Source organism: Emys orbicularis, chromosome 1 (assembly GCF_028017835.1).
Source record: "Emys orbicularis isolate rEmyOrb1 chromosome 1, rEmyOrb1.hap1, whole genome shotgun sequence".
NCBI lineage: Eukaryota > Metazoa > Chordata > Testudines > Emydidae > Emys > Emys orbicularis.
In genome coordinates this window covers 100,554,784-100,581,371 of record NC_088683.1, presented here as the reverse complement: position 1 = coordinate 100,581,371, position 26,588 = coordinate 100,554,784, and the positions used below count along the sequence as shown (strand labels likewise).

The following is a 26,588-nucleotide window of genomic DNA, read 5'->3' as shown; positions in this document are numbered from 1 at the left end:
CCTCAGCCTGGACATGGTATTGAACCGCACTTCCTCCCCTCTCTCTAAAGTGGAAACCCCTCCCTTTGAGGGAAGAATGCAGATAGAGTTTGAATTGTGGAGCCTTTCCTGAGCTTGTACCACCTCCCATAGGTTTCTTCACAGGAGGGGAGAGCACAGGTCTTGATAGGGAGATTTTGTACAGGATTCTGAGTTGGACAGGAAGCCAGGGAGAACCCGAACGGAGGGTGCATTGTCTCTGATGTCACCTGCTGGATCTCCATGGTCATCATCCCATGAAATGCTGAGCACCCTCCACTCAAATTGAAGTCAGTGGGAGTTGTGAGTGCTCAGCACTTTGCAGAACCATGTAAAACTAGACTGAACAAAGCACTATAGGGAATGTTGGCAAAAGGCATAAGGATGAATTGGAGGAGGCTCTGGAGGGGATTATAGACTCTGACTTGTTACTGGGGAGCCTTTGAGGTGAAGAGAGGAGTTCCTGGGTGCTGGCTGGCATGTGAGAGGTTCTTCAATTCTGAAGAGAGGGAGGAAGAAGACAGAGGTCTTGGAGGCTTATTGATCTCTTCTGTCTCTAGCTTCTCCAGTACTCTGACTTGTTTGCCACATGACATTTTGCTGCCACAGGAATGGTTGTATGAGATCACAAATCTAGCACCGTACTCTCCCCAGCAGGATTGGGAAGGGAGAGGAGAGAGACTGGCAAATTAATAAAGTGCCTTGGTCAAATTCAGTCTTGGAATGAGCAGGTGCACCTCTACTGTACTACTTATGTCAGGTCTGGAATTGACTCCCATCTTTAGAACACAAATAGCTTTGATAACTTAGCCACAATAAGCAGGAAAATTTTAAAGAGCGGGCAAAAAGAAAATGAGATTCAGTTCTTCGCTCATATATGCCTGGGCATTGGAGCTGATGTTTGAGGGCAAAGAGTAGATGATTTGGGTTTGAAGCATGCCAGAATTCCCGGCAGCCTGGATTAACCTGACCAGCCCATAGAGCAATATGGTTCCACAAGGTTCAGTGGTTAAAGATGAACCCCAACATCTGGAGCTAGACTAACTGCCAAAATAAAATGGCTCTGAAGTTTCTATGGGGCAGACATGCAGTCAGCTTGGAACGTGCTATTGCCAATCAGATTCCGGCTCTTGGGAATGCCATTGGATATTCTCTGATGACCCCTGCAATTTGGAATGTTGAGTGGCCAATCGTATTCAGGCTCTTGGGCCTCCTGCCTTAGGAATCTATCACTGTTCTGTGCAGTATTCGGGCTCACAGGCGTCAGATTTCATGAGGTGCAGACAGCTCATGTACTAATTACAGCTCTTGAAACAGGGCCCTGCTTTCTGATCCTTCATGTGATCAATAAACAGACTTTGTTTTCCCCCAAAGCTTCAACAAAGCAGTAAAGTCCAGGATTTCCTGTCTTGGAGAAAACTCCGTTGTCTCTTATTGAGCTCAGACAGTCCATTATTGCATAGGAGCCAGAAAGATTAGAAGGGAAATAACTCCAGCTATCTCAAGGAGCAGCCTGGATGTGCAATGCTGAGAACAGGTGTTTTAAAAGGGTCCATCATGGGATAATAGAAGTTAGAGACAGAAAAGGCCTGTTAGATCAGCTAGTCCAGCCCCTACACTGTATAGGGTTGTTCCTGGTGCTTTGTTTTTGGATCTGTTTCACAATCATACTCCTGTCTTTCCATGCACCTGAATTAGGGTTGCCAACTTTCTAATTGCAAAAAAAATGAACACCCTTACCCTTGCCCTGCCCTGAGGCCCCGCCTCCTCTCCAAGGCCCTCCCCCCCCCCCCGCTCACTCCATCCCCCCAGTCCCTCTGTCACTTGGTCTCCCACACCCTCACTCACTTGCTCATTTTCACCAGGCTGGGGCAGGGCATTGGGATACGGGAGGGGGTGAGGGCTCCGACTGGGGGTGCGGGCTCCGGGGTGGAGCCAGAAATCAGGGTGTGGGAGGGGGCTCTGGGCTGAGGCAGGGGGTTGGGGTGGTGGGGGGTAGGGGTGGGCTCCGTGATGGAGTTTGGATGCTGGAGGGGGCTCCGAGCTGGGGCAGGGGGTTGGGGTATGGGAGAGGGTGCGGGAATTGGTCTCCCGGTGACACTTACCTCGGGGGGCTCCCCAGAAGCGGCGACATGTCCCTCGCCTCCTAGGCGGAGGGGCCAGGAGGCTCTGCATGATGCATGCTGCCTCCGCTCATAGGCGCCGCCCCCACTGCTCCTATTGGCCACAGTTCCTGGCCAACAGGAGCTGCAGAGCCGGCACTCGAGGCGGGGGCAGCATGCAGAGCCTCGCTAGTTGCCCCTGCACCTAGGAGCCGAGGAACATGTCGCTGCTTCCAGGATGTGCGCGGAACCAGGTAGGGAATCTGCCAGCCACACCAACTGGATTTTTAACTGACCAGAGCCGCCAGGTTCCCTTTTCAACCGGGCCTTCCAGTCAAAAACTGGACACTTGGCAACCCTATCCCAAATACTGCTCTCTACTCTGATTTTGTATGAGTGTCCTTTGCATTTTTAGCAGGTGCGCCACCTGTCATTGGCCACAGTCAGATAGGATGCCTGAGTCAGTGAACCATTGGTGCATTCTATTGTGCCCATTTGTGTACCTATATGTCACCTATTTGGAATCCTCTCTTTCTGGTAGGTGAACAGCCAGCCAGAGGAGTGTGTGCGGCTTGTTTGCATTCCTTTCTGAAAAGTAAATACCCTCCCAGACCTTGAAAGGATCTCTTTGCATGGGGGTGATACAGCTCACTGTGTGAAATCAGGTCTAGGAAAGTGGGGGAAGGGTGCCTGCAGAGGCTATTCAGGGTTGGGGGGAGGGTTGAGGGACTCTTGCATCCAAAGGAAGCCAGGATGATTGTGAGCAGCTTTCTTTCCACCCCCACCCTCCAGTTTCTCCTGCTGCTGAAGATTGTCCAGCAGCCCTATCCACTGCTGCCTCTCCTCCTGTTAGGGTTACCAGATAGCAACTGTGAAAAAACGGGACGGGGGTGGGGGGTAATAGGCGCCTATATAAGAAAAAGTCCCAAAAAATAGGACTGTCCCTTTAAAAACAGAACATCTGGTCACCCTTCCTCCTGTGCACAAGTGAGGTGGCTCCCTTTCTCCATCAGTGTGTGATTGGGTTTTTTGGTGAGGGGGGAGAATGGTGTGCTTGTGTACACACCCTTTTCAGTAGAACACGCACGGTGTTACTTGTGCCCTTCGATTCAGGTGGACTGGTAGACAGTGTGGCAGAGTATGCAGCTGTCTTGGATTTTGTGCTGAGGTTTATAATGGGCAGGATGTACCCACTGGAGTACTGGGAAGGGGGCAAAGGGGGTATCTCAAAGACCAGCATTTTTAAAATTAATTCTTGAAGTAGCAAAGGGTCACCTGATCTGCCCGGAGTCTTCAGGGTATAGCAGTGGGGCAGGAGGAACCAGACTAGCCAGACCTTTCCACGTGCTCCAGGGCTGCATTAAATGGAGCAGATTGCAGCTGCACTTCTGTTCAGATTATGCTGGGCAATCGCCTGCCTCGATTTGTAATCTCTGTGGGATGCACAGCCATATACACAATGAAAGTAGCCATGAGCTGCATTGCAGAGTGTGTGCCCACTCCTGCATTAGTGGCATCATATCCAGAAATGCAGGGATTTTTTTTTTAATCTAGGAGTAGCTTCAGATAAGCAAAGACCTCTAATCCTACCCTCCGTGTCTTGTCCTTGCCCCCTTTCCAATGCCAGCAGTAGGGAGGGCTGCATTGTAAGGGATTACAGTCTTCAGCAAGACCATTAGCTGTTTCTCCGATGATAGTAGAATGGTTGGGTCAGAAACGGGGAGAGAAGACAGATCTGCAGAGGGCTGTTTCTGAAGGGGAGGGTGAGGGGAATCCACATGACTCGAAGGGCCCGATATTCCTGAGAGCTCACAATGCTGAGTGCTCAGCACTTTTGAATATCTGGCCTTTAATTAGGTGCCAAAATGGGGCTGAGCTCTTTTGAAAAACCAGGCCCAGCGTGTGGCTGCTGAGCATGTGAAACTCTGTCCCTGAGCTCTTCTGAAACTCTGGCCCCAGTGAGCATTTTAGAAGATGGGGGGGGGGGGGTTTGGGAAGGATCCTCTCTGGTCCCTAGCACTTCTGTGTGTGCGGCATGCCCGTCAGTTATATTGTGTTTACTTGTCTCCCCATGCCCATCCCTCAATTTCGCTATATATAGAGTCCCAGCTGCCTGTCTGCCTGGGTAGTGCTTATTTTCCCTCTGCAGGCTGGCAAAGTTCCTAGCCTATCCAGTCCTCTCACCAATGGGTGCGGGGTGGGACTGAGGCTTGTCTGATTACAGGGTGGAGGCACTGGTAACTCTGAGTAATAGCAGCTTGTTGCTCAGGATTTAGCCATGAATAACATCATGGCAAATTCAGGAACTCCTACTTAAAGGAGACACAGTCAGAGTGGGACTGAAATTGCCCCAACTTGGTGCTGGAACCCACTTCCCTTCATGCTCCTCACATTCTAAAGGGCCAGATGTTTCGGTCTCATAGGAAGAGAAACTTAAAAACTAAGCAGCTTTTTGTTTTTGTCGGGCCTACATAAAAACAAGGGCCGTGATTCTGCTCTCACTTAGAGCAAGAGTTAAACCAGAGTAATTGAGAGAAGGATCTGGCCCAGCGTGGTGTTACTTAGGGTGACCAGACAGCAAATGTGAAAAATCGGGACAGGGGGTGGGGGGTAATAGGAGCCTATATAAGAAAAAGACCCAAAAATCAGGACTGTCCCTATAAAATCGGGACATCTGGTCACCCTAGTGTTACTTCCCTTGCTGGCTGTGCAGCAGCTTCAAAATGAACAAGCAGTGTTCCCAGCACGGTGTCACTGTATTTTGGAGTTCACTGGCCATGCCTTCCCATCTGAGCCTCTTCCCCTAAGTCTGCACCAAAACCGCCTCTGTGAAGCTCAGCGAGGTAGTGAACAAAGTGGATGGGCAACGCTGACTTGGAGCAAAAACATTGCTATTTGCAATAGTGCCACCTACTAGGCAGCAGGCTCCCCTCACCAGGCTGGGTTGGGATTTTACAGGGATATTCTGGCCACATTCCTTTGGGTTAAGATTCCTGGAGGGGAATCATTTTGGCAGCCTGGCTCCCACCACCATCCGAGAGCAGCCTTTCACTCCTGGGTGTCCGCACTCCTCATAGTTGACTACTGAGCAATAGTCAGAGGCAAACCAGGGCCATTCTTAGCCTTGTCCTGTTTCTCCTTTCCCCAGAGAAAGCTACCGATGGATCCCTGCAGAGCGAGAACTGGGCCCTCAACATGGAGATTTGTGACATCATTAACGAGACGGAAGAAGGGTAAGGGAGCTGGCCCCACTAAGCGGTGTGCGTGTACATGTTGCAACTCCAGAGTCTGCTGTATATGCGCCTCCAAAAACACACACAGGCACACACCCTGTACCAAAAACACACACAGGCACACACCCTGTACAGTCAGATCTCCAGGCAGCATGGGTTGGTGGGATTAAAAAGCCGGGTCACTGGACACTCCCGGGCTCTGGTAGAGGGATTTAGAGGGGCAGCCCAGCTAATGTCAGCTGCCAAAGGCCTCATTCGTTATGCCCCAGAATTCCAGCATGGGGATCAGTTTATCAAATGGGCCATCAGGTTCCCCACTTTCACCCCGTTCAAGCCAGTTCTCATCCCCTCTGATGAAGCGAAGTTTGAAATTCTTTTATTCTGTTAAAAGCAACAGAGGGTCCTGTGGCACCTTTAAGACTAACAGATGCCACAGGACCCTCTATTGCTTTTTACAGATTCAGACTAACACGGCTACCCCTCTGATACTTTTATTCTGTTGTATTCCTTCTTTATAGCCCTCTGTTTCTCTCCCTGGGAGTTGTGCTCTCAGGTATTTTCATACACAGTAAGTCAGACCCATGCAAGAGGGTGGGAGGTCCAAGGTCCCCTCTCCCTGAGCAGCCCTGTGACAAGACATTCAGAAATCCGGGGAATGCCAGACATGTTAACTCGGAACCCTATAAATAACCCGCAGTGGGTTTGCTGGTGAGCTCCAAAGGGGCCATTCCCTCTGGCTGCAGAGACGTCAAGAACAATATGTAACTGGAATGATGCTACATGAAATCCAAAACAGGGGCTTCACTGCTCCCTCTGTCCTGCCCACAGCAGAGTGGGACTGGAGTGGGAGCTCCTAGGATGACCCAATCTCTAGTTAGAAAGCTTTTTATTCTCTGAATCACCCATCTTTGCCAGCGCATCTCAGAAGCGACCTGCAGTACCTCTTCTGTTCCAGTCCTGGTGTCCTCACTGCACACACACTCCCTGCTCTGTTCTTGTCCCTCAGGCCTAACCTGCAGTCCCCTTGCTGTTCCAGCTCTGGGCCCAGACAGCTCAGCCAATGCACCTCAGTCCTGACCTGCAGCACACCCTGTTACTCCCATCCTGGGAGGCTCCCCCACAGCCCTGCCAATGCACTTCATTCCGACCCTTCGGCACCACCTGCTATTACAGCCTTGACCCCAGTCTCGGTCGGCTCTGCCAGCGCACGTCAGTCCATCGCCCTGTCCTCACGCAGTATTGCAGTGCACTTGTGCCACAGCGTTTTCATCCTGACCGAGAAAGTTTGAAAGGCACCAGCTCAGTTACAGCTTGTCTCTCTTCCCTCTCCGAAATGACACTGCCACTGCGTCTTCCCTGCGTTGCAGCGGGAAGTTCATTCCATCAGTGGCCTGTTTCCTAAGGTTTCGGGATAACATTTCTGGGTAGAAGTGGAACTTCCCCCTTCTGGCACAGGATTTTGCTCTGTCACCGCTGGTGAATCCAGGAATGGCACATTCCTAGCGCAGCTCCTTTTGTCTGCTCCTTCTTGCTCTCTCTGCCTTGCGCTGCACACGGTGGATTGTCGATGGTGTCAGCACAGGTGCCCGTGGCTCCAGGAAATGTAACTTGCTAGTGTTGACGACTGCTCCTGAGGCAGAGCCACCATGGAGAGCAGGCTCACTTGTTGTTGCTTTGGGCCGCCCCAAAAGCCTGGGGGCAAATCAGCTGATTGCAACCCTCACTGCAAGTCCCTGGAAACTGTCAGCCATATTGTTTTGTGTCTCTTCAGCCAGTCCAGCCCTCTGTGTAATCTTTCTCCAGGCCCAAAGATGCCTTCCGAGCCATAAAGAAGAGGATCGTCGGAAATAAGAACTTCCATGAGGTCATGCTGGCTTTGACAGTGAGTGGTGTGATCCCTTTCTCAGCTCCATGAACCCTGCTGTGAGACTAGGTCCTTGGGTTGCTCTACCTCTGGCCCTTGCCATCTCCAGGGGTTACCACAGTACAGCTCCATTGGTCACGGTCAGAACCAAATAAGACAGGGAAGATATGGAGTTGTCTGGGGGAGTGGTATTCACAGTCGGGGAGTAGGGACAAGGAGGCTTGGACTAAGGGCTGGTCTACACTGGGGGGGGATCGATCTAAGATACGCAACTTCAGCTAGGTGAATAGCGTAGCTGAAGTCGAAGTATCTAAGATCGAATTACCTGGGGTCCACACGGCGCGGGATCGACGGCCGCGGCTCCCCCGTCGACTGCGCTACCGCCACTCGCTCTGGTGGAGTTCCGGAGTCGACGGTGAGCGCATTCGGGGATCGATATATCGCGTCTTAACGAGACGCGATATATCGATCCCGGATAAATCGATTGCTGACGGGTAGTGAAGACGTACCCTAAGGTGTGGGATGTGGAGTCAAGAGAATGGTGCAGCAGGGATGCTTGCATTTTGGGAGCTGCAGAGTGAGTGGCACCATGTGATTCCTGCTGTCTGTGTAGGGAAGGCTGGGGTTCCTGTAGGAGCCAGGGCATGTGGCAAATATGCACGGGCATGTGGCAAATATGACAGGCTTTATTTCAAGTGCAATGAGGGATACTATCATGTGGGGTTTTCCTTTTAGAGCCCTGTGTACCAGCTGATCCCGAATCGGCTCAGGTAAAGCCACTCCCCACTCTTCAGCTAGGAAGCTGAGCTAGCCAGCAGTTATGAGGATCCCGCCAGGCTGAAGGGTCCCTCCTTCCACCTCCACCTCCCTGCCACTTCTCACACCTCTACCCTATGGACATTCCATCTCCAGACACCTGGAGGCCGTGTAGTGGAAGCGCTAACACCTCCCCTCAAACTGAAAGGCGGGGACTCAAGTCCCTCCGGTTGGAGGAGCGAGGCAAACCAGTCGGGATGGAGGGGCTTTTAACTAATGACCCTGTGACTCCGCAGGTTCTGGAGACGTGCGTTAAAAACTGCGGCCACCGCTTCCACGTTCTCGTGGCCAGCCAAGATTTCGTGGAAAGCGTCCTGGTGAGAATCATCCTCCCCAAGAACAACCCACCCACCATAGTGCACGACAAGGTGCTGACTCTCATACAGGTGAGTGAGGGATGGAAGGAATCGGCAAGTCTGATTGCCGGGCAGGGCCCCTCTCTCTCCTCCCTCCAAAGCACTTGGCAAGATGCTGGTCAGTAAGGGAGCAAGGAACCAGGGTATCCCACAATGCTGTGCTGAATAACAACTTCTAGGACACTGGGCCTTACCCCCGCAGCTCTTCCAGCCCCTGGAGCCGAGAATGGGATGTGGATCTCTGGCATGGCAGTGCCAAGCACTGATCTCCAGAGCATAAGCCCCGACCTGGGTCATGTTGTCCTTAGGTGCTTGTGTAGAAGGGTGCATGCTTTAACTGGTCATGGGATGCGCATCTGCTTCTCTCCCCAGTCCTGGGCAGACGCGTTCCGCAGCTCACCAGACCTGACAGGCGTCGTAGCTGTCTACGAAGACTTAAGGAGGAAAGGCCTGGAGTTCCCCATGACTGATCTGGACATGCTGTCGCCCATCCACACACCGCAGAGGGTAAGGGGGGTCCTCTGAGGGAAGGGGATATGGCTGCTGCCATATGGGGGTGGGGCTGGAGCATGGGGCTGTGACTGCAACCACCCCACAGTGCTCACCTTAGGAGTAAGAATCTCTGATTACAGCCTACTTGTGGGTCCCTGTGGGGGTGGGAAGGGGCTGTGCCTGGAGTGCAGAAGCCATGGGAGTGGAGTGGTGAGGGGCACACAGGGGCTGTGGAAGATGGTAAGGAGAAGCAGACAGAGCTGTTGGAAACAAACAGTGAGTTTGTATAAACATTCCTCTCTAGTGGCTGTGTCCTCTCGCCTGTGAGCTGTCTGATTCTTCTCTCTTGCACTGTGCTTGCTCTCCTCTCTCTCTCTCTAGACTGTGTATGGCTCCGACTCTCCGTCCGAACAGAACTCGCCTGCTGGCGACTCCCCTCAGGGAGTAGACTCCATCCTGCACCCTGTCTCCTTGCCTGGGGGGCCAGGTGCCTCCAGCGAAACCCCCATCACACCCACACCAGAGCAGGTAAGCAGGACACAGGCCCAGTATTGCTGCTGCTGCCACTTCCCCTCACTTTGAAGCTCTTTGTCTCAACACTGCTGCCCCTGGGCTCCCCCTTCCTCCGGACGGTGCTGCCACTCTAGAACGCTCTAGGGACTCAGTCACTCCCTGGTGCCAAGCCATGATGTCACCAACACAGAGCAGTGACATCCCAAAGGAATCCACCCAGGATGAGCATAGAAAGGAGATGGAGTCTCCTGATGCACAACCACGCAGATGAGGAGTGGTGCTGAGACACAGAGATTTTACAGGAAGAGGCTCCTGGCCTCCATTTCCTCAACGTTTCATCATGGCAACAGTTTGTTCAACCAGTACCTTATTTTCATCTCTCTTTGCCCCACTTCCATTTGATTTTCCTCCACATGTATGAATGACTCTCCTGGCTGTCAGCTCTGCCTGGGGAGGAAGTGTCTGGAAGCCAGTGATTCCACCCCTTTTCCTGTCCCTGCTCCCTCCACACTCACGTCGACTCAACATGACGTCAGATTCTCACCCCCTTCCCCTAGAAGGAAGGAATTCTCCAGCTTCTTGCGGACTTAGTGCTCTTGCGCTAATGGGAGGTGAATGAACTGCTCTTCTGAGGCTCATTAGCTGCCTCTGGCACTCAGCTCAGGCTTGGACTGAGGTTTATTTTGTTCTCCTGCGCTGTTCGTTTTGCAAGTGAGACTCTCTGAATGGCTGCGGAGGGGGACCTGGATCACAACAGCAGCTTGTGCCAACCCATAAAATGCAGGAACGCAGCCTGGAGGTTGAGGCCTGGTGGCAGAAGGTATTGGTGGTGTCCTGGGTTCTATCTCCAGCAAATGGAGCCCCGTGAGATGGTAACTAGAGGGCCTAGAAAATTCCCAGCTGGTAGAGCTCCTGAGACTGTAACCAAAGAGTCAGAGTCGAGTCTGCAGCAGTAGCAGTTCTCTTAGCCCTTAACCCTGTAGCCTTCCTTAGCCCAGGCTGTGGGCAGTCAGATCCTGGTCAGCACTTTCCTCTTGCCTTGGCAGATTGGGAAGCTGTGCAGCGAGCTGGAAGTGGTGAATGGGAATGTGAAGGTGATGTCCGAGATGCTGACAGAGCTGGTGCCCGGACAGGCTGAGCCCTCTGACCTTGAACTCCTTCAGGTAAGGAATCTCCAGCAGACGTCAGGGGAGGAGAGAGAAATACGGAGAGCTCGGCTAAGCGATGGCTCAGTGAACTGAGTGGTGTTCACGCCCTGCAGAGAGAGAAATTGCACTTAGCTGCGAGGGGGCTGGGCATGTTACAGAGAGAATTATTTAGGGTGAGCTCCCGCGGAGTATGAGGAGTGACAGGATGAAATTAAGAAAGGGGAAAATTTAGTCTGAACTGCAAGGAAAAGTTGCCCGCCAGTGAGAGCTGTTAGGCCCCCAAGGGGGTTGACTGTCTATTTCTGACTGGGAAATTGGGCGTTTCTACTTAACCAGGGGCCCAGGTTTAGCTTTCCCCATCTGGGAGACCCAACCAGGCCAGTAACCATAAGAGCCCCTCACGCTAGTATCCATGGGCTTGGCTTTTACCTCCTCGTTGGCAGAGACCCATTAGTCTTCAACTATTAAACCCAGACCCCCCCAACGCTGGGAACTCTCAGGCTACCCGTGTCCTTGGCCTGACCATTGCGGTTCCTTCTTCTCACCATGGGCAGGAACTGAACCGGACGTGTAAAGCGATGCAGCAGCGTGTGCTGGAGCTGATCCCCCGTATCCTCCACGAACAGCTAACGGAGGAGCTGCTCATCGTCAACGACAACCTTAACAACGTGTTCCTGCGCTACGAACGGTACCTCTGAAGCCCCGCGCCATCATCCTCTCCCTCCCTGCCTCTCACACAGCAGCCCAGCTCTTTCCCAAGGAACAAGCCACCGGCTTGTTCTCCCATGGCAGCTCCCATTCTGCCCCATGTACTGTCTCTGTCTTTCCGTGAATGTAACCGGCAAGGCCTGTCAATCCGGGTCCACCACCTTCCCTCTACTTAAGAAAATGCATGGTTCTCTCCGCTCCAACTCGTGTTGGTTCATCTCTGGCCCTTTCTGATGCTGGCCTTTGTGTAGTTATTGATGGGACATAAATAGATCTCTGCAGCACAGCCCTGAAGGGGCAGATGGGAGAAAGGAGCTGCCTTCATGCTACATAGGAGGGCTTCAGAGCAGGCCCCCAAGTCACGAGGCTGCTGAGCAGAACAGAGAGGGTAGATACCCAGATCGCTAGCATGTGCAGAGGCATCGGCCGCTCTCCTACATTCCACCAGCCCCTCCTGTAATTCTAGTAGGAAAATTGACTGAATCCTGAGAGGAAGCAAGGGGATTCCCCCCTCTCCCATCGGAAAAAAAAAAAAAAAGCTACTGGGTCAATTGGGGTGGGAATACTTCCAGGGGGGCATTAGACACTTCCCTGTGCCATCCCCAAGGACACGCCCCCTTTGGATTTCCTTCAGGATCTGTTACCTTGGGTCAGACTCCGTCCCCAAACGGGGGTCCCTCCTTCCTCCAGGTGTGATGGGAAAGGCCGAGCCAGCCCTTGGGGTGAGGGGTTAAGCCAGAAGGATCAGGGTGACTAATTACTTGAAATGCTTGGCAGCCATGAAAGCTCTTGCCATAGAAAGTCGTCTCATTTCACCTCTCCCTTGCAGGTTTGAGCGGCTCCGGGCTGGCCAGCCCATTAAGGTAACTCTGAGCTCCCTTCCCATGCACGGTTCTGGGCATCTTGCAGATAGGAATGTACTGAAGTCTGGTTTGCATCCTCCACGCCCTGCTGTTTTTGGGTTGGGTGGAGGGAGAATCGCTGTGCCTTCCTCACAAGCTGTAAGCACTGCTCTGAAACCCAGCTGGTCTGCTGCATTGGCTTGGCCTGCACTGGCATGTGGGAGAACGTTTCATTCCCAATCCCAACATCTCATCTAGGGCGGGCAGCGATGTGGGTATCCAGCACGGTCTCTCAACCTGGGGGTTGTGACCCCTAGACCGACGGCAGACGGGTGTCAGGGTAGCAACCACCGCACTCGTCATGTATTGCTCAGCAAGGGGCAGGTCCCCGCATAGAAAAGGATCAGAGACACCAGTATCAGCACTGTTATGGCCTCTGAGCTAGCACCTGACCCGCTGGCATCCAGGAGAGACGGGAGGATGGTGACCTAGGGAGAATTTGCTTGACGCCATTCAAGCCCACTCCCAGCAAGGAGCAGCGGGGAGGCCCTGTGGCCTACCTCTATTGCTGAGGAGGGCCTCCCTCTCAGATGCACGTGGTGAGCGGAACAGACAGGGATCAGTGAGGGCTAAGCCGAGGCTGCAGGAGTAGAAAATAACTCTCCTCTCTCCCCGAAGGTCCCAATTGAGGTGGAAAACAGTTGGATCAACACGGGGCCCAGTGCTCCTCTGATAGACAAGCCGCCCGAAGCTGCCAACAGCCTCTCCTCTCAGCTGGCTGGAATAAGTAAGTAACCAAGCAGTGACCCCTACTGGGTGTGGAGCTCCTCAGGGAGGGCCGTGGGGGCGTCAATTGGCTAACGTTTGTACAGTGCTCTGGAGACAGGAGGCGTGAGGGAAATCAGATGCATTGTTTGTAATTATTAGGGCATGACTTGCCCTGTCTTCACTGTCTTGAAGGGGCATTGCCCGGGAATCAGTGCAATAAGCAGGTGAACCTGGTGCTCTTGAGGGGCCATTGTCTGAACTGCAAATGCATCCACTGAATAGCGGTAGAGATGGATTTTCCCCTGCAGCCACTGCCCAGAAGGAGAGGAAGGGGGCCCCGAAGCAGAAGTGGAACCTGTTTTAATTAGCATCAAGCTTTCAAACTAGCTGCACAAGCCCCCACTCTCTGTCTTGTGGTGTTTCCCTTGTGCTGTGTATATACCTTGCTCCCCTCTTGCCCCCGCAGATCTGGGCTCCGGAAGCGTCAGTGCGGGGCTGCAGTCCCTAAACAGCTCTGGCAAACTGGAGGAAGAGTTTGACATGTTCGCATTGACGCGGGGCAGTTCGCTGGCTGAGCAGCGCAAAGAGTGAGTGGCGGCACCTGTTTTCTGCTCCCCTTCGTGTTCTCTGAGGGTGTTTGATTGCAGGGTACAGGGAGGAGAAGGATCACCAGAGTTGGGGGTCCTGGGTTCCCAGCTGCTAATCATTCCTGAGAGTCCTGAGGCTGAGGAGGGAGCTTGCTCTTTCCATGTACTATTGTGGGGCAGGGTTTCTGCTCATCGCTTTCCTCTTAGCTGTTTCCCCTAAGGCCTTTGTTACATCCTGCCCGGGGATGGGAGAAGGAATGTCTGTATGTCACTTGCCTGTTGGTCACAGAGAGGATTGCTGGGCTGGGCAATAAGGGATGGATATGTAGGACTGGAGTGGTTGTGCCTCCTTGGTGCTGTCTGAATTTTTGTGTAACACAATGCCCTGGGTGGGCTGGCAACAATGGGGATTGAACTTGGGACCGCTAGATCTCAAATCATGAGCACTTAGTGGGTGGCAATGTGACCTAGTAGATAGAGTATTGGACTGGGACTCAGGAGACTTCGGTTTATTCCTAGCTCTGCCACTGGCCTGCTGAGTGACCTTGGGTAAGTCACTTCCCCTTTCTGTCCCTCAGTTTCCCCATCTGTAAAAGTAGAGTGGGTGATGACACTGCCCTCCTTTGTCAAGTGCTTTGAGATCTGCTGATGAAAAGCGCTGTGTAAGCGCTAGGTACACTATTGCAGCTTCAGCTAAAGAGCCCAGCTTCCGTAACTCAGCGTCTGTCCATGGACTAGCCACTAGAGGGGGACAGAGAGCCACGCTCTTTGGTTCATCTTGGTTCTGCTGCCTGTGCTTCAAGTTTTAAAACCCTGAGCTCCCAGGCCTTAACCCACAGGAGCGCGTTGTACCATCCTGTGTTCCTTGCAGCAGACCCAGGTTGTCTTTGGGATTGATCCTTCCCCTGCCCAGTCTGCCTCTCACACTGCTTCTGGGAATATAACTTACAGCTTTAGCTGATTCATTCTTAGCAGCTTTAGCCAAGTGAGGTGGAGTTTATTAACCTCTTGAGTGGAGCTGATCGATATAGGAGCGTTGCTAGGGTGACCAGACGTCCCGATTTTATCGGGACTGTCCCGATATTTGCTTATTTGTCCCGCGTCCCGACCTACCTTTGGTCGGGACGCGAATTGTCCCAATATTTTGCCTCCGCTCACAGGCGGAGCGGAGCCCGGAGGGGGCTCACGCCCCCCCCCCCGCCCCGACTCCCCCCTTCCTTCCCCCATTGGATCACTCCCCAAATCCCCACCCTGGCCCCGCCTCTTCCCCAAGCACGCCGCATTCCTCCTCTTTCCCCCCTCCCTCCCAGGCTTCCACTCATCAGCTGTATGGCGGCGCAAGCGCTGGAGGGAGGGGGGAGGTGGAGACAGAGCGGAGGCAAGCTGGTAGGGGGGGCGGGGCGTGGAGCTCCAGCGGCTGTTTTTTAATTTTTTATTAATGTTTTTTTTTCGCTGGAGGGAGGGGGGAGGTGGAGACAGAGCGGAGGCATGCTGGTGCGGGGGGGGCAGGGCGTGGAGCTCCGCCAGCTTTTTCTTTTTTTTTTTTTTTGCTCCGCCCCCCCCCCCCCCCTCCCCCGCGTCCCAATATTTCACCTGTGTGATCTGGTCACCCTAAGTGTTGCTGATGAGGAGCAGGGCTCTCGGTTAGGAATACAAATCACCCCACTAGGTGGGCCAATACTCTGTGGAATCTCGCACCCTGCTATACGGGTTTAGATCCTTGATCCATCTAGCCTGGTGTCCTGTTTCCAGGGAGTCAAACCGTTAAAAATTCTGGTTCGTTTCTGGTTCATGTTCATCGATATTTCCTAACTCTCCAGTTCAGGAGTGGCGGAAGCACCCTAAAAGTGGGAGGCCACAGGTGCCTGAACCATGGCCCCACCCCCATGCCACCCTCAAGGCCCTGCCCCTTCTTCCCGAGGCCCCGTCCTTGCATCACCTCTTCCCTCCAAGATCCTGCACCCCCCCCTCGTTCCTCTCCGCTCTCCCCCGTTGTTCGTCCTTACGGCCAGTAAAAGGAGGGGGGAGGGGGCATGGCCCCTGCCTCCATTCTGGCACCCCTGGTCCAGTTTGGCTCCGGTTCAGGCACTAACTTAGAATGCTGGTTCTGTAACCGGTTCAACCACGTTGAACCTGTTTGAACCGGTTCAAATACGTTCCAGCGGATTAAGGTCATGCACTCTTATGCTGGTGTTGTAACACTAGCAAAAGAATACAATGATACATATTTCTTTCACTGTAAAAAAATAATTTATTGTTTTTAAACAAGTTATTTGCACGCACTAGTACAACATCCTCCAGAACTCGGTCATATTTCACCGCTGAGGTGACAAACTGAATGTCAGCCCAGAAAATGCCCTATCTACACTGCCTCATGTAGGAAGAACAAGCAGGAAGCAGGAGGAGGGAGGAGACAGAGAGGGGAGGGAGGTGTTTTGGGAGTTGTAGTTCCCTTCCATGGGCAGTCCTCTACCTGGGCACAACAGCCAAGAGAACTACCAATCCCAGAACCTCTCTCTCCCCGTCCTCCCTCTTGGTTCGTCTCTTCCTATGGCTTCCTGGGAAGTGTAGTCTCTCCCCCTTCCTTTAAGAGTGCAGCCAAGACAAACCCTTCCTCAGTACCCTCCCCCCCTTTCTACTCCCCCCCCCCAAATTCTCCCTCAGCGTTTGATTATCGAATTTGTTGTTTTGAACCAGTTACTGGGTTTTGGTTTTTGGGTTTCAATTCCAGTTCGGGTTCAATGTGACTGAGAGGTTTTCAGGTCAGGGTTTGTTGTGGTTCACTCAAAACACTTCTCTGAACCAGTTTTCGGGTTCGGTTCAACTCCCTGCCTGTTTCTGCTGGTGGCCAGTGCTGACTGGACCGGAGTCCAAACACCGACGGCCTCTGCTGCTAAGCCAGTTCCACCTGCAGAGCTTACCAAGTGGACATGAAAATGTGCAGTTCTGTCACAGAAAGCCTGGTTCCCGGGTCTATCCAGGAAGCATTTTGGCTTGGTAACTAGCTCTCTCTGCTGCTGCTGCTGCTGGGACGCGTGTTATTGTGGGGGTTGTGCTTGAATACAGACACCCATGCAAACTCAGCTGGGTCCCTGGCTGTTTCCTGGGCGTACCTGGCACGGCGCTTAGCCCTGACAGGTTTAACCCTGGGATCTGAATCCGTCACTTGTGCCAAGCAGTGGTTGGGCTATAACCTGAAAGCAACCATGTGAGGACAAGGGTGCACAGGTTGTACACATGATGTGCTGCGGGCAGAGTGCTTTCGATGGGCCATCTGCAGAGAGCTGGGGTGCAGTGGAGCTGCATGGACAGAAGCAGGATGGGGCAGGAGCATCGTAGCCAACAGCACCTGATTTTGTAATGAAACCTGATCTCCTGGTGCGTGCTCAGTGCACTCCCTTCCCCCACTGTGCTGGATGGCCGTCTAGGGGCTGGGCAGGAATGGAAGCGTATCCTCGCCAGCATAACCCGATCCTTCAGGGACAGGGACTTGTGATCGTTCCAAAAACGAGGCATCTTCTATTTATTCCTTGCCACTCCCTTCAGCCGGCTCTCGCCGCGCCTGCGCTTGCTCTCCTGCCAGCCAGCCTCTGCACTCGCTGACTCAGGCTTCCTATGCCACCAGCCCTGCATCTCCCTCTCTCTGTGCTGAGCTGCTCCCCCGCTGCTGTCGGATCAGGGCGCCTCTGCAGGAGATCCCAGCAACGGGGCCGGGGCATCTCCCCCGGCCCCGTGACTCATGAGTACCTGGGCACAGCAGTTCTGGAAGCACCTCAAGCCCTTCCTGCCCTTCTTCCTCATCAGCGGCATGGTGGCAGCGCTCTACTTCATCCTCAACGCCATCGTCCACAGCGGGCCCTTCACTGACAAGAACTTCTTCGAAAAGTTTGAGCGCAAGTGGCCCAAGCCCCTGCCCTCCAATGAGAGCGGCTAGATGACAGGAGTGCCCCAGTTCGCAGGCATCCAGCGCTGGGAGGTCATCCAAGGTGGCTTCATTCTCCCGGCATAGGAGCTAGTGTCCCTGGCCTGCACTGGTCCGATGGGGACTGCAAGCAGCTTGAAAGGGAGCGACATAGAGGAGGAGGCAGATAGGTGGTGTGTGTCTGTGAGAGAGAGAGAGAGATCTCGGGTGAGATGTGTTTGTGTGTGGAGAGGTCGTTGTATTTGCACATTCATAGGTGTTAAGGCCAGAAGGGACCGTTCTGCTCATCGGGTCTGACCTCATGCATTACACAGGCCGTGGAATCTCAGCCGCCCGTGGGTTCATGACTGTCAGTGAGGGTGTGATGGGTGGGGTCTGTTTGGGGGACGTGTTTGCGTGGGGAGGGCTGAGGTGGGTGAAGTGTGCTTGTGTCGGGGAAGGTTTTTGTTTGGCTGTGGACTCTTGTACAGCCATTGTAACCCACTGGTCGGTGTGCATTGTGTTCCCCTCTGTGCCCAGTCCAGAGAGGAGGTCAGTCTGTTCCAGATCTCGGGCTGACTCTTCAGCTCCAGCTCTAGCTTCTAGCTCTGGAGGTCCCGGGTTTCATCCTTGGTGTTGGTCAAGATGGTGGCCCAGCCGTCGTACAGTAATGTCCCAGTACTTTCTTGTGGTACCCTCACAATCTTGCTGCAGTGTTTGGGTTGGACCTTACTGTAGTGTTTCTAACAAGCCAGGGTTTGCACACATCTGAGATCTCCTAAATCTCTCAGGGAGATCTTAAGGGTCGCAGCAAGCGAGCTGTGGTGTGGTCAGCAGCCCTGAATATTTATATGTATGAATTCCACTAGGAGACCGGTCCTCCACAGCTTGCCCCCTTGCGTATTCCTGCCGCTTCTATGCATTCATGTTAACCTGCTGCTGTCTTTCAGGGTAAAGTACGAAGACCCCCAAGCAAACAAAGGGCTGGCTGGAGCCCTAGATGCCCGGCAGCAGAGCACAGGAGCGGTAAGTGGCCGTGGGGCTTTCCACACCCCACCAGTAATGGGCCCATCCTCCCTGCCCAACAGGAGTGCCAATCAACGAGGTCCATTAGGGCAGAGCCTCCCAAGGTATTTCATGCAAGCCAATCCTTAACCAGTGTGATGGTGGTAATTTCCAGTCATGCTAACCTGGGGCCGGATTGGATTTGGTCCTGGAGTGGTGTGAGGCTCCATATCCCCTTCTCCAAGCCCCCGAGCGGGGTTGACTCCTTCTTTGTCCTGTAGACTCCCCCTCCCCACCCTCCTGGAGTTCTAGAAGGTCAGGGGTTGACTTGCTCTGCTCCCATCCTCTCCTCAACCTCCCACCTTGAAAGCAGCCCTCAGTGCAGACTCTCTCTTAACCAGATGGAACCTAGCGCTTCCATTGATGGAGCCCCACTAACTAACTGGATGGTGCAGCAAGGAATGGTGAGGAGGCGCGTAGCCTGCAGAAAGCAAAGAGAGCCGGGGCTGCCGGGCTAGGGTGTGAAACTGGCACAGCGTCTGGGCACACACAGCAGGCAATGGGAGAATGGCCAAACCCCAGCGTTCATGAAGGGGACCCTGGTCTGGGCAGGTAGTAGAGACTAAGAGGAAAGAAGCCAGAGGCTGTGCCTCCTCACCTGGTGTAATCATGCCCCAGGAGAAGTCTGTAGGGATTGAACCCAGGACCTCTGGATCCAAAAGCATGAGCATCTATAGCTTGAGCTAAAGATGCGCAGGTCCGGTGTTGCGTCTCTGTCAGCCTAAGCAGGGGCATCATGATGAGCACTGGGGTTTGAACGGCTGCTGACCTCAGATTCTCAGGACTGGGGAGTGTGCAGTGCACGTTAACCAAGTGGGGGGTGTTGTCCCCCTCTAGTAGCTGGACCGTGTCAATTGGTTTGGGGCTGCTACTGCCTTGAAGCTACTGAGCCTGGTCCTTTAGCTCAAGCAGCAGGGCTTGTGCTTGTGCTTTAAACCCAGAGGTCTCAGGTTCAGTCTCTGGGGCAGCAATACACTCCCAGGACTTCTCCTTTCAGGCTGAGGCTTCAGGCTTCCTAGCAGGGCCTAGCCCATAGAAACCTCTGGTCTGGGGAGTCCCCACACGCTGTCCAGTTGGCTTGTATAAATCTCTACTCTCTGTGGCCTTGGGGATCCCACTCAGGACAGATTGAAACCTCCATAATCGCAGCCAACCATGGTAACTACCTGATGGCTCCTCCCAGAGGAGCTTCATCTAGACACCAGGGAGGCTGCGGCAGTATCTGTCCAGAGGCTGGGGACTGGTTTGGAAGAACCTGTTCTTAGGAGGAGAGGGATGCCGCTGTGCTTGGCTTTGCTGTTCCTTGTGGAGGGTTCCATGAATTTGGGAGACGAAGGGACAATGGCCTCCAAATGACCACCTCCTTTTTCTACTCGCTGTTGCTTCTCTCTCAGCTGGTCCTGAGGCTTGCTCTCGGGATAAGGATCTGAGGCTTCGGGCTGGTGTTGGGTGACTAGTTACCTCCAGCCACAAGAAGGGCCCCTCTCCCCTTCCATAGTGGAATTGGCCAATGGCGAAAGCACATCTAAAAGAGCCACTTCCGTGGGGGAGCCGGCAGTCAAGTATCTCCACCTTAACTGTAGAGGAGTTTCCCCTCCTGTACGCATTTCCACAGCTTGGCTTGGCACGTCATGTACCACAGCGAGCCACAGTTAGGCCTGGGCCTTCCTCCTTGCCAGGCTCACCTCTTCTTCACATCTGACCCCACAGCGGGGATGTGAAGCCAAACCTGTGGCAGCCCCCTTGTCTGCAGTGCGGTGGGCTGTGATGTCACACGTTGTGGAACGGCGTCAGACGGGAGATAAAATCTCATGCTGTTTGGGTCAGAATCTGCAGCGATAGCAAGGGGAATCCAGGAAAGTACCGCTGTGGAGGTAGCAACCTGGCTGAGTTTGAGCCAGTGCTGCCCTTCCAGACTGAGACGTGCTGGAGAGGGGAATGAGCCCTGTAAAGGGGATAGGCTGGGGTCAGTGCCCTGGCACCAGTCTCAAACCTCCAGCTCCCTCAGAAAGGCCTGTGTGCTAGAAGACAGGTCAATGGGTAGGGAGAAGACATAAAATGACACTGTTGGCTGGGAGAGCTGTGGTGGGATTGGCCAGTGCAACAAGGGGCTGGGTTCAGTGAACCTTGTGGGAGGGGAAGAGTTTCTGTCAGGATGGGTTGGAGAAACATCCTCTCTTTCTCTGCATCATTCCTCTCTCTTCCTTCCACTCCAGATCCCGGTCCCCCAAGCCGGCTTCATGGAGGACATTGAGCAGTGGCTCTCCACTGATGTGGTAAGTGAGGGGCAGAACGGGGGCGGTTCCTTTGGCATTTCACTTATTGCTCAAGGCTGGCAATGAACTGTGTTTCCCCTTTGGCCCCTGGAAAGGCTCAAAATTCCCTGGTGTTGGCGATGACTGTCCAAGGCTCTTGCAGGTGGCAGTGCGGGCCAGGTCGATGTGGGCAGAGGTTTCTCTCATGTTCCCTTCCTCAGAACACACCCCACTGACCTTCCCCTGCTCTTTCATTCCACACTGCCATCCTCCTCCCCACCTCTCCTGATTGCCACTATGCCCAACCACCTCCTAGAGCCTGATCCTGCAAACTCTGAGGCACGTGCTTAGCTCCACGTGTGTGCGTTGCCCCTGTGAAGTCAGCCAGGCTCTTGGAGCGGGACCTCCTGACTGAGGAGAGAGGGTGGGTAACAGGACCGGGAAAGGCTGTGCAGTGTGCCCCCGGTGCACTGCTGGGAGGGGGCAGCTGAGAGACAGCAGGGCAACGCAGGTCACCAAGGCTCTCCTGGCTGTGTTGTGAGCAAGGGGATTGGTGGGGTCTCTCATGTGGCGTGGAAGCAGAGGGTGTCTGTCTGGAGGCCGCGAGGCTGGCAAAAGGCTTCCAGAGAAATCTGATCTGAGTGAAGAGTTTTCTTGCCCTCCTGCCAGCTGTTACTGCTGGGGTGGGGTAGAGAAACTTCCCCCTTTCCTGTCAGTAGGGGTGAGGATTCCAGTCCCATTTGCCTCGGTGGAGCGGAGCGCTGTGTCCACCTGGGGTGCTCAGGCCTGCTTCCCAATGTGCCTTTCTTCTTTCCCAGGGGGAAGAGACGGAAGAGGCAAAGGGCGTCACCAGCGAAGGTAAGAGCCACCAGCCCCTCTCCTTCCTCCTGAACCCTTCTCAGAGCCAGCTCCCTCCTCCCCCTCCACGTCGCTAACTCTCTCTTCCCACCCCAGAGTTTGACAAGTTCCTGGAAGAGCGAGCGAAGGTGGCGGACCAGCTGCCCGCGCTCCCCAGCCCCCGAGCAGGGCCACCTGCCGCCTCCAGTCCACACCGGAAGCAGGAGAAGGAAGACGACACTATGTTTGCCTTATGAACCCTATGGACTGGTGTGCTGTGGAGCAAGAGGACACTCTGTGGTGCTCCATTCCTGCCAGGGGCTGGGAGAGGAAGGGCCCTACGCCCCCATTGCTCTCCTCTCACTCCTCCCCCCCCCCCTTACCTATTTTAGGCTGCTTTGGGGTTACGTTAATCATTGCTGTGTTTTGAGGACATCACGGAGCAGGCCTGTGAAGGGCGCTGGTGAAGCTGCTGGAGATGTCACCAGACGAGTCTGGGGGCCCTGGGGTATCTTATTGTGATGGGGGCAAGCGGAGGGCTCTCCCCACACTTCTTTCCAGTGAAATCACTGTAACCCGTCCTGAGAACTGGCAGCCGGGAGCTGTCTGTGTCTGGGGTCTTTCCTGCTCGGCTGCTCCCTTTGACGGGCTGTGTCTCCCACGTCCAGCTGGGGCGCTCTGCTCTAGGCTGCTCTCCAGAGTGGGTCCCCTCCCTCCCTGCTGCTCTCAGGGCTGAGCTTTGCCCATCCCCTGCTGCAGTGGGACGTGCAGGGGTGGGGAGTGATTCTTATGGGGAGAGCACTGACAGCAGGGAGGCCTCTAGTATTTGTTTCCCTGTCGCACAAGCACATATATGCAACACGCCCCTTGTGCCCCTAGAACCCCACCCAGGGCCCGTGTGATTTTGTCGTACATAGTCCAGGTACCGAATCTCATGGCTGGATATGGGGATGGGCCTGCAAATGGTACCAAATCCGAGGGTGGAGGGGTGTGTGCAATCCAACTCTAGAAAGGGGGGCAAAGGGGCGGATGTGCCTTCAGCAAACGCTTTGAGGTGAATTGCTTTGATTCTTGGATCTCCTTTAGTCCCTGTCCTCCCCCTCCCCTGGACTTAACTCCCACCATGACGTCCAGCTAAGGCTCCCCTTGTTCCCGCTGTGGAATGGGGGGGGGGGGCGGTGAGAGGAGAGTGTCTCTGAGAGAAAGGGGAGAACACTTTAAACAAACAATGCATGCTGCCCTGTGCAGACGTGGCAGGGGAGGAGCGTGCCAGGCCCAGGGCTAATGCTGATTATTCCATGTGAACTGGGAGACTTGCCTTTTGTATCGCACATTAAACAAGCAATGTCCTGACCCCCTTGGAGAGTGTGTGCTGCCGCACTTGTGGGCGGAGGAACCTGGGGAGCCAGGCTGCTGAGAGCAGGAGCGGGCACCGGCTCATGGTGGGAGGGGAGCGGTGGAACCAAGGCTGCTGAGAGTGGGCACCAGCTGGGAGTGGGAGAGGAGCGGGGGGGCCAGGGCTGCTGAGAGCGGGCACCGGCTCGGGGCGGGAAGGGAGCGGGGGGGGCCATGGCTGCTGAGAGCAGGCACCATCTGAACCTTCTTATTGTGATCATCCTGATCAATGTCTTGAACCTGTGGGAAGTGTCAGCAGGAGCTAACTAACCCCTCCCGTCTCCAACTGGTAGCTGTTGCTGGATCTGCTCTTTGTTCATTTAAAGATTTCCACTAAATAAAAGCTCTGCTGAAGCGCTGGGGATGGGTGTTCCATCTCCTGCCGCGCACTGCAAGCTGCTAGACGACTGGCTCGCTTGGAAGCAGCGCAGGGATGGGGGTCACTTAAAGGGCAACTGAATAAACTGGACACTTTTTCCTTTTGCCCCACTCTGTAGGAAAGGGTTAGATCAGTGGAAGGTGTTTGAACCTGAAAGCCTTTCTCCACTAACTTGGAGTCTCAACTGCACACCTCAGAGACAGAGAGTACAAGAGCTGGGAGCAGAGCTGTGTGAGCAGAGCTGGTATGTGCTTGCATGTACCTGTGCTGGAACAGGTCGGGTGGCAGTTCAAGCTACCCTCCCCCTTTGCAGAGCAGCTGGGCTTAGGGTCTATTACGTAGCCTCTCCAGCTTTCCAAGATGATGGGAGCATCCCAACTGGGTTGTCCCTTAAGCCTATGAAGCAGGATGCCTCATTCCAGTGCCCGCAGCTGCAATGGTGACCTGTGTGTGATTTTGGAGGAAGGAGGAGTAAAGGACCATGGGTGGGAACTCTCCCTCCAGCTGTTGTAGAGTGGGATTAGACAGGAAGGTTCAGGTTGTGCAGCAGATCCAGCCTCCCATTCTCTCTGAATGCACTTTCATCTCTGACAAGCTACCATCCCTTGGAGCACAGGTGGGCCCAGCAGAGGGTGGGAAGGAACTGCCAATTGCCCTCTGTCCCAGTTCTCCCGGTTACCTGATGATGTCTTGGTTTGGTGCCTTACTGATGTCCGGAAGCAAGGAGGAAGTTTATTTGTCATTACTAACTCCCTCTGGGTGTAATGATTTTGGGTGTCTCAGTCAAGTCCCAGATTGGGACAGGCGTCCGCATCACAAAAATGTACATTACATACCTAGGGCACTGTAAGGGTTAATCAGGTACTGTTTGTAAAGTATTCTGTTGGAGTTGTAAGTGCTTTGTATCTCCGTTATGCTTATTACTAGAGAGCTTATGGGTGCCTATTGATCCCAGGAAGAGTCGGTCAAAGTCCCCCCAAGACTAAAGGCCTACGCCTCAACTGAGGGGAAGGAGCCACGGAGCCCAGAATGCAACTGATTCCAGGGGAATCAAATGCAAAAACAAAGATGGAAGTGCAGGTCACAGGGTCAGAACCAGGGATCCCATGGGGGACACGGAGCAGAGCATTCTGTGCCCGCGACTCTTCAAAGGAGTCCAAGGAGCCGGTGGACGCCACCCAGAGGAACTCTGCCCAGATATGTGAACCATCAAGGGAGCAGAAACAGGCCCCTCAGTTGCAGAGCACTACCTCCATCAAACTTCCTCCTCCTGGTCTGATGGATGGCCATCTTGGCCGTTGCCAGGAGCAGGCTGACGAAGAGCTCTTGTGACTTGGTGGAGCCACAGCTGGCATGTGCAAACCAATGAGCTGTGGGGAACAGTGCAGCCACAACCTCAGCAGGAGTCTCTGGGGGAGCTGGAAAAGGGGGGGCAGCGGGGTTGCAGGTAGTGAATGTTGAAGATAAGGCAGTTTAAAGGCAGATTTCTGTTAGGACCCATTTTCACATGCACAGTTCCCTGCCTTCACTATGTTATTCCCAGCAGAGACAGGCTGCCCATGGATACCTGCTTGCTTTCCCTTTAGAGACGGTTAACAGGTGTAATTGCCACAGTTATGTTACCCACACAGAACTTCCTATGCAAGCCTACTTTATCTTAAAGTAAAAAGCACTACAGCAAAAACATTAAAAACAATAAAAGAACCTGCATGCATGTTAATAAGCTTACCAGTGATCGCCTGGACTCTGGCAGGACCAGGCCTTCACCACCCCAGCCGTGGGGTTTCCTTTGTGATCACAAGTTCATCACAGCAACAGCTCAGAGCATGCACCTAATCTTATGGGGCCTCAGTAGACCCAGTCCTTCCAACGCTTCCCTAAGGATTGGGGCCCTCCGTAGACCAGGGGTCCTGTCTGCTGAATCAGGAAGAAGGCCCTGAGCCAGTTTAAAACTAGGCTATTTGTCCAAAACCTCTTTCTGTGTCTCTTAGTCCCTGGAGAATTCAGTTTGAACTAGTGCATGCATCTGTCTCTGGGGAGGGTGGCTTCAAAGGGCTGACAACAGCGGCGTACACTAGCATCCCTGCTCCTAGAGAAGGTACGTACAATGCCACAATAACACATACACAATTGCATTTTTAACACAATGGACTTCAAAGGTGTTAACCCTAATTCAATAAGGTTTATCTTAATTCCATAAGGTTTGTCCAGAATATTACAGGCTATGGGCAGTCTGTCAGAAGGGACTGGGCCCAGAATTCCAGAAGCGCAGAGGTGGCGTAAAGCTACTTTCTCCAACCACCAAGCTGTATTTCCTGAGAGATGCAGCTCAGAATCTGGAACGGAGCATCTGCAGGCCCCTGCTGGCCCCATCCAGGACTGACTGATTGAAGAAAGCAGTATAATGGAAAGGCACCTGTACCCTTGCCAGAAAAGATCAAAGATCAGCGCTCTATCTGAGCTCCCTACCTAGAATGGCCAGAGCCTGCAAGGTAGAAGGCCAGAATAAAAGAACTTGGACGCCCTGGGAGATGGTCCCTCAAGCTGCAGATCCAGAATACTATAGGTAGAATTGGCCCTAATACAGGGCTCTGTGTCTTCTTGCTGTCCTGGTGCTCACCAGCTGGTCGGGTTAAGAAGAGTCATAGGTGCCAACTCCGTGCGTGCTCCAGGGCTGGAGCACCCATGGGGAAAAATTAGTGGGTGCTCTGCACCCACCGGCAGCTCCCCGCCCCACCCCCGCTCCGCCTCCACCGCCTCCCCTGAGCGCACCGCTGCATCCTGCTTCTCCCCCCTCCCTCCAAGTGCTTGCGCTGCAAAACAGCTGTTTCGCGCGGCAAGCGCTGGGAGGGGGAGGAGGAGGAACGGTCGTGCTCGGGGAAGAGGCGGGGCCGGGGTGGGGATTTGGGGAGGGGTCCAATAGGGGTAGGGAGGGGGCAGAGTTGGGGCCGGGGGCAGGGGCATGAGCACCCATCAGTGCCAAGGAAAGTTGGTGCCTGAGAGAAGAGTTCCTTCTTCAGAATACTTTTTGTTGTGAACGTAGAGCTTTTGAAAGGTGCCAGGCTATCAGATGACTGGGAACAGTGAGTGGAGTCCAGCCACTAAAGCAACACAAGGCCCGGCCCCCTCAATTGAGGGAGGGGCCACAGAGCCCAGGCATCAACTGTTAGCCCTGGAGAGTTAAGATGTTTTATTTGTCCAAAGAATATGTGCCATGCTGGCAGAAGAAGTGCAAGGTACACACTACCCTACCAACGTGCCTTAAATCTGAGCTGGAGGGCCCACCTTTGGCCTGTTCGTTCCTTGGTC

General features: G+C 53.9%; 1 protein-coding gene across 1 annotated transcript in view; it reads left to right on the top strand.

Annotated features, from left to right (window-relative positions):
* Window positions 1–22,852, top strand: part of TOM1 (target of myb1 membrane trafficking protein) — a 29,746-nt gene extending 6,894 nt beyond the window's left edge. Inside the window, exons 2-15 of the mRNA XM_065423281.1 lie at window positions 5,269–5,353; window positions 7,157–7,235; window positions 8,270–8,419; window positions 8,762–8,896; window positions 9,263–9,409; window positions 10,441–10,557; window positions 11,097–11,230; window positions 12,080–12,113; window positions 12,771–12,879; window positions 13,327–13,447; window positions 18,299–18,374; window positions 20,630–20,689; window positions 21,487–21,526; window positions 21,623–22,852. Of these exons, the coding sequence (XP_065279353.1) occupies window positions 5,269–5,353; window positions 7,157–7,235; window positions 8,270–8,419; window positions 8,762–8,896; window positions 9,263–9,409; window positions 10,441–10,557; window positions 11,097–11,230; window positions 12,080–12,113; window positions 12,771–12,879; window positions 13,327–13,447; window positions 18,299–18,374; window positions 20,630–20,689; window positions 21,487–21,526; window positions 21,623–21,762 (1,427 nt within the window). The 3' untranslated portion in view covers window positions 21,763–22,852. The remainder of the gene's footprint in view (window positions 1–5,268; window positions 5,354–7,156; window positions 7,236–8,269; window positions 8,420–8,761; window positions 8,897–9,262; window positions 9,410–10,440; window positions 10,558–11,096; window positions 11,231–12,079; window positions 12,114–12,770; window positions 12,880–13,326; window positions 13,448–18,298; window positions 18,375–20,629; window positions 20,690–21,486; window positions 21,527–21,622) is intronic.
* The last annotated feature ends 3,736 nt before the right edge of the window (window positions 22,853–26,588 follow it).